Source organism: Crinia signifera, chromosome 9, assembly GCF_055691185.1.
Source record: "Crinia signifera chromosome 9, ASM5569118v1, whole genome shotgun sequence".
NCBI classification, from domain to species: domain Eukaryota; kingdom Metazoa; phylum Chordata; class Amphibia; order Anura; family Myobatrachidae; genus Crinia; species Crinia signifera.
In genome coordinates this window covers 13,582,033-13,594,712 of record NC_139225.1, presented here as the reverse complement: position 1 = coordinate 13,594,712, position 12,680 = coordinate 13,582,033, and the positions used below count along the sequence as shown (strand labels likewise).

Sequence of the window (12,680 nt, the reverse complement as noted above, 5' to 3'; positions counted from 1 at the left end):
ATTACAGAAGGCATATTTACCTTCCATATGCCTGAGAAGACTTGCGCTGTGATCCAAACATGGCTTATATCAGTGCTGCCTCCACTCTGCCTGCACTGTGCAGCATCTGCAGCTTCCCTGCGCTGTCGTCCCTGCGGCTTCAAGCTGCTCCCTGCCTGTCATCCATGCTGTCTAGCTTCAGCCTCCTGCGGCTTCCACAACACCGCCATTCCAGTAGGCCTTTAGACCATGTGCCAAACAAACAAGGCTTTCCCAGACATGGGAGCAGCCATGTCTTTCCTGTCACATGCTCATGTTGCAGCCAATCCTATCACTCCTTCAGTATGGCTAGTTACTCAGCCAATCCACTTCCACTACTCTGAGTAAGTAAGGTCAGTTGCCAGTACTACTGATCTAATCTTGAGGTTGTTACCTGTTGGTGTATCTCTGTCTCCAAGCTGTCTTGCAGGTTACTGCTCCTGAGGATTCTGCTTCTTCCAGGTTCTGTCATCTCCTGCAAGCAGATACCTGGCTCCATCTGTGCTCTGACATCGCTACTATTCATCTTCGGTGCTCCGCCATTGTCTACTACTCACTATCGGTGCTCCGCCATCGTTACTACACACGATCGTTACTACTCACCCTCAGTGCTCCGCCATCATTTACTACTCACCATCGATGCTCTGTCATCATTACTACCATCGGTGATCCCCCGTCGTTACTGATCACCATCTGTCTTTAACTTTTATTCCGTGGTCATGTCTTGCTACTGTCTGAGGGTCTCTGGAATGCATAATACTCTCACTAAGGCTCCAAGCTTTCAGTACCAGCCAGCCCCTACTCCTGTGGTTATTTCCAGCCAAGATCTAACCACAGGTGTGACACCATCTCTCTCTCCATCTCTATTTCTATGTCCATCTCTCTCTCGCTCTACATCTCTATCTCCATCTCTCTTTTCTTTCTCTCTCTTTCTTTTCTCCCTTTTTCTCTCCACTCTCATTTTCTCTCTCTCGCTCATTTTTCCCTCCACTTTCTTTTCCTTTCCATTCTCCTTCCCCTTTTTTTTCTCCCTCTCTCCCCTTGTCTCAGATTTTCTGTTAATCCCCATGTTTTTTCTCTGCCTGTCTCTCCCACTTATACTTTCCCTTCATGTCTAAGCGAGCCCAATAAGCCAAATTTACCCTCTGTACTCCCTCACGTAGAGCCCAGATACCCTCTGCCACACACTGCCACTTACTGCCTCTCTTCAACATCTATGATCCTGTGAGGCCACGCCCTTTGTCATGACCCCACACCCTTTTTCTGAAAGTGTATGCACCTTGGCACCACTATCCACCTTTTCCTCTACCATGGTGCTCCCCTGTAGTTTTTTTCTGGATCCGTCCCTGGGAAAAGGTCACAGCACCCCACTGTAACAGCTAACTCTATTGTCTCCCCTAGAAACCACTGGATATCTGTGGTACTAAGGCTTCACCTTTAACAACCACATTTGAATGGGTGAATTACGTCCGCCCCAACTCTGGTGCTGCCAGGTCTTACAGGGAAACAAAGCACCAGTGGAATCTAAGGGGAGACAAGAGGAAAACTAACTAAATAAAAACTAGAAGGCTACTTGAAAAAATAAGTAAAAGTTAACAATAATAATGCACACAAAAATCAGAAGCAACCTCATCGCACACAACAAAATAATAACAATCTTGTCATGTATAAGAACCAGAGGCAACCTCACCGCTAATAAGCAAGTACCAGAAGCAACCTCATCGCATACAAAAGAACATTAGAGACCTCGTTGCGGATAAGAACCCCTAATAATGAGCAAACATAAAATAAACAACCCAGACACAAAATATACATAGAACAACAGTATACAAAGAAAAGACCTAGCCGCAATGTGTAGAAGGCCCGCAGGACTCACGACCCTCAGATTAACTGGCTCATGGACCGAAGGTACAGAAGATCAGGAACAGCAGGAAATGCAGCTTGCTGTAGTGGATACCAACTGCAGTTGTAGAAACTCCAGGCTGGGAACTCAGACAGTGAATACAGGCTGAGGTATGCTGGAAAGAGGAGGCTGGGCCGCAGACACATGACTTGGATCTCAGGCTGGGAAAAGCACCAGGGAGCACTAGGAGCTCAAGCAGGAAAGTATCACCGGCGGGGAGGAGCTGATCAAAATCCCTAATGAAGAGTAACCAGCTAATGAAATATCCAGAACCCAGTCCAGGTTGCTGAGCAACAACGTCATAACAAAAGCTGCAGCAGCAGCACACCTGACACATGACGCCATGTCCCCTTATTTCGAATTTTGGGCATGTGCCTTTATCCAAACTGTCCAGCGAAGCAAAGGGAACCAGCATGCATGGTGACCTTGCCATGTGCTGGATGGCCCCCACATGGTAGTGGAAGGAGTTGTAGTTTTGCGATTTCATGTAAATTTATAAGTCAAATTGAATTAGGCCCATCGCATCTGGTAACATTTAAATGTGCAAATGCACCAATCCACCCTAACAGCATGTAATATTTCTTGTGTCTGTAATTTTTGTATACCTTTACCATTATTTCTTATTTGCTGTTGTTGAAGGTCAGACAGGACAGGTGGTACATTTCCCATTAGTTCTCATTTCCTGTCACTAAAGGTTAGATGTTAAAGGTTAGAGGTTAAAGGTTAAATGTCAGGTGTCTGTGAATATGTGAGGTGTTACTGTATATTGCTTACTCTCCAGAATATACTTACATTTATCATGTGATTACTTTGTAGTAGCCTAGTTTTGCAATGTTTGAGTTACCTTTATAGAATGTTGGAGGGTATGGGAAATGGCGGGTAAGCTTTGAAGTGTTTTATTAAAAGACCCCACATGAACTAATTTCAGAAGGGATGCGGTTAATTTCCCGGCGGTCGGGATCCCGGCGGTCGGAATCCCGACACTGGAATCCCGACCGCGGAAATCCCGAAACTTTCTCCCTCCGTGGGTGTCCACGACACCCATAGAGGGAGAATAAAATAGCGTGCCGAGCGTAGCGAGGCACCGGGCCCGCTGCGTGGCGAGCGCAGAGAGCCCGCAAGGGGGGGCGATCCATGTCCCCCCCTTGTCGGGATTTCGGCGGTCGGGATTCCGGTGTCGGGATTCTGAACGCCGGGATCCCGACCGCCGGGAAATCGTATCGGACCCTTTCAGAAATTCCAGAAATGTTTGGAATGACTACGATGGAAGTATATGCTGCAGAGTATTTAATAAAATATGGTTAATTGAAGGACTAATTATTCAATGGTGAAAAACCTTATCCATTTTGCTAATCAGCGCATTTTTTCCTGTTGAACCTATAAAAGTCCTATGGACCTCTCCAAGTCCCTGCATGCAGGGAAGGCTTCCTGGAATATGTTGTTCCACAACATAAACCAATACTTTATTCTCTTTTTTTTTTTACACTTTACTGGCATCAACCCTCCACCTTCTAGAATGTGCTAATTAAATAAGTAGATTCTAGATGCTTTCCCATAGCAACATCACATCTAATATAGAACTCCCATCCAGATTCTCCCTCAGACTACAGAACTAGACATAGTAATAGTACAGTACCTTTCTGCAGACATTAGGAGTGATGATGTCACAACAACATTACACAGGATTCTCCCTCAGACTACAGAACCAGACATAGTAATAGTACTGTACCTTTCTGCAGACATTAGGAGTGATGTCACAACAGCATCCCACAGGACTCTCCCTCAGACTACAGAACCAGACATAGTAATAGTACAGTACCTTTCTGCAGACAGATCTTAGGAGTGATGTCACAACAACATCACACGGGACTCTCCCTCAGGCTACAGAACCAGACATAGTAATAGTACTGTACCTTTCTGCAGACATATCTTAGGAGTGATGTCACAACAGCATCACACGGGACTCTCCCTCAGGCTACAGAACCAGACATAGTAATAGCACTGTACCTTTCTGCAGACATATCTTAGGAGTGATGTCACAACAGCATCACACGGGACTCTCCCTCAGACTACAGTACCAGACATAGTAATAGCACTGTACCTTTCTGCAGACAGATCTTAGGAGTGATGTCACAACAGCATCACACGGGACTCTCCCTCAGGCTACAGAACCAGACATAGTAATAGTACTGTACCTTTCTGCAGACAGATCTTAGGAGTGATGTCACAACAGCATCACACGGGACTCTCCCTCAGACTACAGTACCAGACATAGTAATAGCACTGTACCTTTCTGCAGACATATCTTAGAAGTGATGTCACAACAGCATCACACGGGACTCTTCCTCAGGCTACAGAACCAGACATTGTAATAGTACTGTACCTTTCTGCAGGCAGATCTTAGGAGTGATGTCACAACAGCATCACACAGGACTCTCCCTCAGACTACAGAACCAGACATAAAAATAGCACTGTACCTTTCTGCAGACAGATCTTAGGAGTGATGTCACAACAGCATCACACAGGATTCTCCCTCAGACTACAGAACCAGACAGAGTAATAGCACTGAACCTTTCTGCAGGCAGATCTTAGGAGTGATGTCACAACAGCATCACACGGGACTCTTCCTCAGGCTACAGAACCAGGCATAGTAATAGTACTGTGCCTTTCTGCAGACAGATCTTAGGAGTGATGTCACAACAGCATCACACGGGACTCTCCCTCAGGCTACAGAACCAGGCATAGTAATAGTACTGTACCTTTCTGCAGACAGATCTTAGGAGTGATGTCACAACAGCATCACACGGGACTCTCCATCAGGCTACAGAACCAGATATAGTAATAGTACTGTACCTTTCTGCAGACATATCTTAGGAGTGATGTCACAACAGCATCACACGGGACTCTCCCTCAGGCTACAGAAACAGACATAGTAATAGTACTGTACCTTTCTGCAGGCAGATCTTAGGAGTGATGTCACAACAGCATCACACAGGACTCTCCCTCAGACTACAGAACCAGACATAGTAATAGCACTGTACCTTTCTGCAGACAGATCTTAGGAGTGATGTCACAACAGCATCACACAGGACTCTCCCTCAGGCTACAGAACCAGACATTGTAATAGCACTGTACCTTTCTGCAGACAGATCTTAGGAGTGATGTCACAACAGCATCACACAGGATTCTCCCTCAGACTACAGAACCAGACATAGTAATAGCACTGAACCTTTCTGCAGGCAGATCTTAGGAGTGATGTCACAACAGCATCACACGGGACTCTCCCTCAGACTACAGAACCAGACATAGTAATAGCACTGAACCTTTCTGCAGGCAGATCTTAGGAGTGATGTCACAACAGCATCACACGGGACTCTTCCTCAGGCTACAGAACCAGACATAGTAATAGTACTGTACCTTTCTGCAGACAGATCTTAGGAGTGATGTCACAACAGCATCACACGGGACTCTCCCTCAGACTACAGTACCAGACATAGTAATAGTACTGTACCTTTTTGCAGACAGATCTTAGCAGTGACCTTAGCAGTGTTGTGTGTTCTATCTCCTAGGAACTTTATATTCAGCCAGGGCTAGCTGGAGGGAGGTCTCACTCACACAAGGGGCTGGTAGTTTGTTGAGGTCATTTACAGCAACCTGCAATACTGTGAAAATGTTCCAGTAACTCGGCAGATCTGCAGTAACACCTACTCTGGGAGATAGTGAGATGCACAAATATATAATTAGAGGTATACTGTGTATATAGGCATGTCTGTATGTGCACTGATAAGGAATAAGGAATAAGGTGTACATAGCTATAATAGAAGGTAAATACAGTAGAAATGCGCATTTCATACATGTACTGCACACACCCTGGCTTGGGAACACATGAAGAGATAAGTAAAGATACATACAGTATATATAAGAAGACAATGATCAGGATGTATTTATAGCCTCTGCTGTCCTGGGCTATTGTATCTTTTACTAATATTTATTAAGTAGTGTAAAACTATAGGAGACCCGGACAGAACTTTTAAAATGAAAATAAATAAATAAATAATACACTATTGCTCCACCATCACGTGATGTTCTGCCAGCCTAGAACCCTTTCACTGGAGAGGGTCATGTTGGGAGGTATGCATATGGATGACCACCGTCTGGGATGCCGGCATTCAGGATACCCATGCTGGCATCCAGAAGTAGGCAATATCTACAAGGGTTAAGTAAGTACATTTACCCACCCCTGCCCCCGCTAACTCTAACCTAATAATTCCCTGCAGCCCAACCCTCTCCCCCTCCCAATCTAGTGCCTAACTCACATACCCCACAGTCTAACAGTGCCAGCTTAAGGTCCTCAAGGGCCTGGAGCTGAGATTTATGATGGTGGGGGGTGTGGCTATTGTTATGGGGGTGTGGGAGGGGTGTGATAGGCTGTGGGAGGGGAGGTTAGGGTTAGGCAGCAGGAGAAGTTAGGGTTAGGCTGCGGGAGGGCAGGTTAAGGTTAGGGGCGGTTAGGCTGCATTAGGGGAGATTATGGTTAGGCTGCGTTAGGGGAGGTTATGGTTAGGCTGCGTTGGGGTAAGACTGCTGGAGGGCAGGTTAGGGGAGGTTGGGGTAAGCCTGTGGGACGGCAGTTAAGGGGAGGTTGGGGTAAGCCTGTGGGAGGGCAGGTTAGGGGAGGTTGGGGTAAGCCTGAGGGAGGGCAGGTTAGGGGAGGTTGGGGTAAGACTGCGGGAGGGCAGGTTAGGGGAGGTTGGGGTAAGCCTGAGGGAGGGCAGGTTAGGGGAGGTTGGGCTAAGCCTGAGGGAGGGCAGGTTAGGGGAGGTTAGGGTAAGCATGAGGGAGGGCAGGTTAGGGGAGGTTGGGGTAAGCCTGAGGGAGGGCAGGTTTGGGGAGGTTGGGGTAAGACTGCGGGAGGGCAGATTAGGGGAGGTTGGGGTAAGCCTGAGGGAGGGCAGGTTAGGGGAGGTTGGGGTAAGCCTGAGGAAGGGCAGGTTAGGGGAGGTTGGGGTAAGCCTGAGGGAGGGCAGGTTAGGGGAGGTTGGGGTAAGACTGCGGGAGGGCAGGTAAGGGGATTTTGGGGTAAGACTGCGGGAGGGCAGATTAGAGGAGGTTGGGGTAAGACTGCGGGAGGGCAGGTTTGGGGAGGTTGGGGTAAGCCTGAGGGAGGGCAGGTTAGGGGAGGTTGGGGTAAGCCTGAGGGAGGGCAGGTTAGGGGAGGTTGGGGTAAGACTGCAGGAGGGCAGGTTGGGGGAGGTTGGGGTAAGACTGCGGGAGGGCAGGTTAGGGAAGGTTGGGATAAGACTGCGGGAGGGCAGGTTGGGGGAGGTTGGGGTAAGACTGCGGGAGGGCAGGTTAGGGGATGTTGGGGTAAGCCTGAGGGAGGGCAGGTTAGGGGAGGTTGGGGTAAGAATGTGGGAGGGCAGGTTAGGGGAGGTTGGGGTAAGACTGCTGGAGGGCAGGTTAGGGAAGGTTGGGGTAAAACTGCGGGAGGGCAGGTTAGGGGAGGTTGGAGTAATACTGTGGGAGGGAAGGTTAGGGGAGGTTGGGGTAAGACTGCTGGAGGGCAGGTTAGGGGAGGTTGGGGTAAGACTGCGGGAGGGCAGGTTAGGGGAGGCTGGGGTAAGACTGCTGGAGGGCAGGTTAGGGGAGGTTGGGGTAAGACTGCAGGAGGGCAGGTTAGGGGAGGTTGGGGTAAGACTGCTGGAGGGCAGGTTAGGGGATGTTGGGGTAAGCCTGAGGGAGGGCAGGTTAGGGGAGGTTGGGGTAAGCCTGAGGGAGGGCAGGTTAGGGGAGGTTGGGGTAAGACTGCGGGAGGGCTGGTTAGGGGATGTTGGGGTAAGCCTGAGGGAGGGCAGGTTAGGGGAGGTTGGGGTAAGACTGCGGGAGGGCAGGTTAGGGGATGTTGGGGTAAGACTGCGGGAGGGAAGGTTAGGGGATGTTGGGGTAAGACTGCAGGAGGGCAGGTTGGGGGAGGTTGGGGTAAGACTGCGGGAGGGCAGGTTAGGGGAGGTTGGGGTAAGACTGCGGGAGGGCAGGTTAGGGGAGGCTGGGGTAAGACTGCGGGAGGGCAGGTTAGGGGAGGTTGGGGTAAGACTTCGGGAGGGCAGGTTAGGGGAGGTTAGGGTAAGACTGCTGGAGGGCAGGTTAGGGGATGTTGGGGTAAGCCTGAGGGAGGGCAGGTTAGGGGAAGTTGGGGTAAGCCTGAGGGAGGGCAGGTTAGGGGAGGTTGGGGTAAGACTGCGGGAGGGCAGGTTAGGGGATGTTGGGGTAAGCCTGAGGGAGGGCAGGTTAGGGGAGGTTGGGGTAAGACTGCGGGAGGGCAGATTAGGGGGGGGTTGGGGTAAGACTGCTGGAGGGCAGGTTAGGGGAGGTTGGGGTAAGCCTGAGGGAGGGCAGGTTAGGGGAGGTTGGGGTAAGCCTGAGGGAGGGCAGGTTAGGGGAGGTTGGGGTAAGCCTGAGGGAGGGCAGGTTAGGGGAGGTTGGGGTAAGACTGCTGGAGGGCAGGTTAGGGGAGGTTGAGGTAAGCCTGAGGGAGGGAAGGTTAGGGGAGGTTGGGGTAAGCCTGAGGGAGGGCAGGTTAGGGGAGGTTGGGGTAAGCCTGAGGGAGGGCAGGTTAGGGGAGGTTGGGGTAAGCCTGAGGGAGGGCAGGTTAGGGGAGGTTGGGGTAAGCCTGAGGGAGGGCAGGTTAGGGGAGGTTGAGGTAAGATTGCGGGAGGGCAGGTTAGGGGAGGTTGGGATAAGCCTGAGGGAGGGCAGGTTAGGGGAGGTTGGGGTAAGACTGCGGGAGGGCAGGTTAGGGGAGGTTGGTGTAAGACTGCTGGAGGGCAGGTTGGGGGAGGTTGGGGTAAGACTGCTGGAGGGCGGGTTGGGGGAGGTTGGGGTAAGACTGCGGGAGGGCAGGTTAGGGGAGGTTGGGGTAAGAGTGCGGGAGGGCAGATTAGGGGAGGTTGGGGTAAGCCTGAGGGAGGGCAGGTTAGGGGAGGTTGGGGTAAACCTGAGGGAGGGCAGGTTAGGGGAGGTTGAGGTAAGCCTGAGGGAGGGCAGGTTAGGGGAGGTTGGGGTAAGCCTGAGGGAGGGCAGGTTAGGGGAGGTTGGGGTAAGACTGCGGGAGGGCAGGTTAGAGGAGGTTGGGGTAAGCATGAGGGAGGACAGGTTAGGGGAGGTTGGGGTAAGCCTGAGGGAGGGCAGGTTAGGGGAGGTTGGGGTAAGCCTGCGGGAGGGCAGGTTGGGGGAGGTTGGGGTAAAACTGCTGGAGGGCAGGTTAGGGGAGGTTAATCTTGTTTCTCCACTGTTAGTAATGCCTACTATACAGTGGCATAACTGGAAATTTCGCGCCCCCCAGCCCAAAAAGTTTCTTCCTCCATACATTAATTATATATATTTTTTTTACCTGTATGCTAGTTACTAGTGTTTTTTTTTATTTTCGTTATCAGGGTTACATGCTTTTTGCTAGGGGTTACATGAACATTGCCAAAAATTTCCATACACGTTGCTAGAGGTTTTCTGCTTGCCGGTGCACACCTGGCACTTCCAGGTACCGTAACACTGTACAAGCTGTGCTCTAGCATGTGTCTCCAACAAGATGTCAGCCATTTTTTTGAGAGCCGTTTTCAGTAGAATCCATGCGGATGGCCAGACCGCAAGGAATCTGGAGAGACCGTGCACCCGCCTATGGCCCCATCTCCCCGAAGCCACTGCTTGAACTGCAGTGCCATTATGATGCTACTGCCTGTGAACTGCCTGCAGGATGGCGAGCGCAGCGATCCCGCAAGGGGCTTCTTTGCCCTCGCCCCCCTATCAGAGCACCGGCAGTCAGATTCCGATGTCGGGATACTGACCATCGGGATCCCCCCTGTCGGGCCGCCATACCACACTCTTGCACAAAGGCAATAACAACAACTTCAAGACAAATAGGTATCCACGCCACAATCTAACATCATTATATCCCTGCTGTGATGATGATAATGTACAGTACACACTTAATCACTTTCAGGGAGTTGAACTTGTATTCTTTTTTGAACCCAGTAGCCAATGGAAAATACCACCAAATCAAACACAAACAATAAAGGTCCATACACACTGGGCGATAATGCCCAACGTGTATGGACAGTGATGATCGCTATAATCTCTGGGGGGAAAGCTGCTCAGTGCGTACACACTGAGCGACTTTCCCCCTGCCTGGCGACATCTGCACGGAGATGACGGCTTTGCATAGCAGTGATAAGCGGCTCATCGCTGGGGCATACACACTGGGTGGCTTTGAGCTGAAAGCCGCTCAAACTTGCTGTTTTGAGCGGCTTTCAGCTCAAAACGCTCAGTGTATATGGGCCTTAAGGAAAGGAGGGAGAGGGGAAGGGAAGATGCTTTGCCCCTGTCTGTCCCAAGCTTATAAAAGAAGACCACTGGGATTATTCCTCTTAAAATAATAGGTGAGTTTATGTGATATAGAAGTCTATAGGCCAGGGTTGCCTACCTGCCCGGATTGGCCGGGAGGGTCCCGGAAATTGGGTCCCCCTCCCGGCCCCCCGGAAAGGTGGGCAATCCTCCCAGATTTCCAGTGCCGATGGGGGGAGGGGATTGATGATATCTCTATCCGGCCCCGCCCCCAGAAGTTGCCCGGCCCCGCCCCCAGATGCTGTTAGGCTTATCCCGGAGAGGAGAGTTTAAAAGTAGGCAAGTATGCTATAGGCTTATTTCCTCATTGGTGCTGTAGAGGGATCCAATCAAATCCCTCCCAGTGTCCCCCATGGCCACCGCGTCACTCTTCTCCGGAGAGCTGACCTTTGTGTTCCTAATCTCATATGTAAGTATGTGTGCGATTAGTAGGGATGCGGCAAATAGTGGAATTTACTGTGCAAAGTTGGTAGATGCCCCCAACAATCATTTATTCCCCTGAATGCTGTACAGCATGTAGGAAATATGTGCAGCTATATAATGTAATGGAGATTTATAGGGAGTGGTGATTGCTATAGGGATTTGTCACTTGTCAATAGGTGTTATATTTGGCTGGTGTTAGCTTACCATGTGTGTGTGGAATGTTGTGCGCCTTGTGATCAGCCTGTCACATTCACAATCTCCGTTTATATATTACCTCTGGAAAACGCCCTCACGCGACAGCTTCATAAATCTACCTTTCCATTACTTCTTTGAAAGGTTATTTTTAAACACACAATATTCATATATTTCATTGTGCTCAGACAATAGAACGCGGGGCTTTGTTGTTATGGAGGAAAACTAGTTAAACATGGCAACATAAACTCTCTGGGAAATACAATTCTTTACCATAAGATATTTATTTTGTTAAGATTTAGATAGAAATAAATAATTAATATTAATAAGTAATGTGAATTACATACAGTAGACAACAAAATTGTGGGGGCCCCGCCATGACACCAATCCCCCCCCCCCAGGGGAGTCTGGTACCTGGGTAGTGCAGGTGTGCAGGGGGTCCCTGCAGCAGTCTGGGCAGTCAGCAATGGGGTCCCTGCAGTGTATGAGAAGTCAGCGGCGGGGTCCCTGCTGCAAATGGGTACGAGTTGCGGTATTGGCTACTAGTTCCCATCCACTGCAGGGACCCAGCCGCTGACTTCTCATCTGTGGCAGGGACCCCGGCGCTGACTGTCCAGCGCGCTGCTGAGACCCCCTGCCCATCTGTGCCTCGCTGCCCACCTGCGCTGCCCGAGCACGGGGCATCAGGAGCCCCCACCGGCAGCAGTGCCAGTGTGGGGGCCCCTTATGTGTGGGGGCCCCGAGACGACCGCCCCTGTCGCCCCGTGCTTAATCCGCCTCTGAGTGTGGGTGCTGCTACTGGGTCTTCCATTCGGCGCAGCAGTCTCACACTCGGTGGAGCCACTGGCCAGATCTCACTCTCAGTGTAGTCTCCTGCTCAGCGGAACAGGGTCTACAGCTCAGCACCTCCACTAGCCAGGTCTACCGCTCAGCGGAGCCACTGGCTAGGTCTAGCTCGGCACCACCGCTGCGCCCCGTCATCACTGCCCAGGTCACCCACTCAGTCAGCGCAGGCTCTGTCCGGGCAGCAATATTTTAAAATATAAAATCAAGAGGGTGCAGGGGATTGCTTTGGAGCCCCCCAAGCCGCTGGGCCCCATAGCAGTTGCATCCCCTGCACCCTCTGTAGTTCCGCCACTGCCTCTCTTTCTTTTTCACATTTCCCATACTCCTGACCCCTGGCCAAACTGCTGGGTCACCGTATCATACAGCACACCAGGAACCTTTGCATTCTGGTGGAACTAATGCCTATTTCCATATAGAAATTGAATCCCGCCGGCAAAATCAGTGTCGAGTTGACCTAGAATTGTACAGGGTCACAGTTGTCGGGCCAGCTCAACAGTCGTTACCATACATTGAATACCCCCCTCATCCATACCTCCCAACTTCTGATTCAATGAAATAGGGACACTCATGCGTCGAAGCCGCGCGAGCGTCCGAAAAGGGGGCGGGGTGTATGCAAATGAGGGCGCGGCTTATGCTAATTAGCCGCGACCTCATTTTCATGCGAGAATAGATGCTGTGCGCATGCGCACAGTGTCTATTCTATTAGATTGGGGGGTCTCCCAACTGCCACCCCCCGCAGCGGGACAATGCCTGCCGCGGGTGGGACAGCGGGACAGGACCCGAAATCGGGACTGTCCCGCTGTAATCGTGACAGTTGGGAGGTATGCCCTCATCTCTTTCACATATCTGAGGATGCATGCTGGTTACAAATGTCCAAAATGCAAAGCATTTCAGTAGCGCACGC

At 50.7% G+C, this 12,680-nt stretch overlaps 1 protein-coding gene across 6 annotated transcripts in view; it reads right to left on the bottom strand.

The window, feature by feature from the left end:
- Nucleotides 1-5,558, bottom strand: part of LOC146037131 (keratin, type I cytoskeletal 18-like) — a 46,946-nt gene extending 41,388 nt beyond the window's left edge. Inside the window, exon 1 of one of the 6 annotated variants that reach the window (XM_083161071.1) lies at nucleotides 5,433-5,558. Coding sequence is in view for 2 of the 6 variants with exons in the window: in XM_083161069.1 (XP_083017195.1) it covers nucleotides 2,527-2,590 (64 nt within the window). In the remaining 4 variants the exon portion in view is untranslated. Of the gene's footprint in view, nucleotides 1-2,526; nucleotides 2,612-3,557; nucleotides 3,582-3,740; nucleotides 3,862-4,398; nucleotides 4,452-5,432 lie in introns of those variants that run through there. The other 5 variants (XM_083161073.1, XM_083161072.1, XM_083161074.1 and 2 more) reach the window with 5 other exon arrangements.
- Between the last annotated feature and the right edge of the window lie 7,122 nt (nucleotides 5,559-12,680).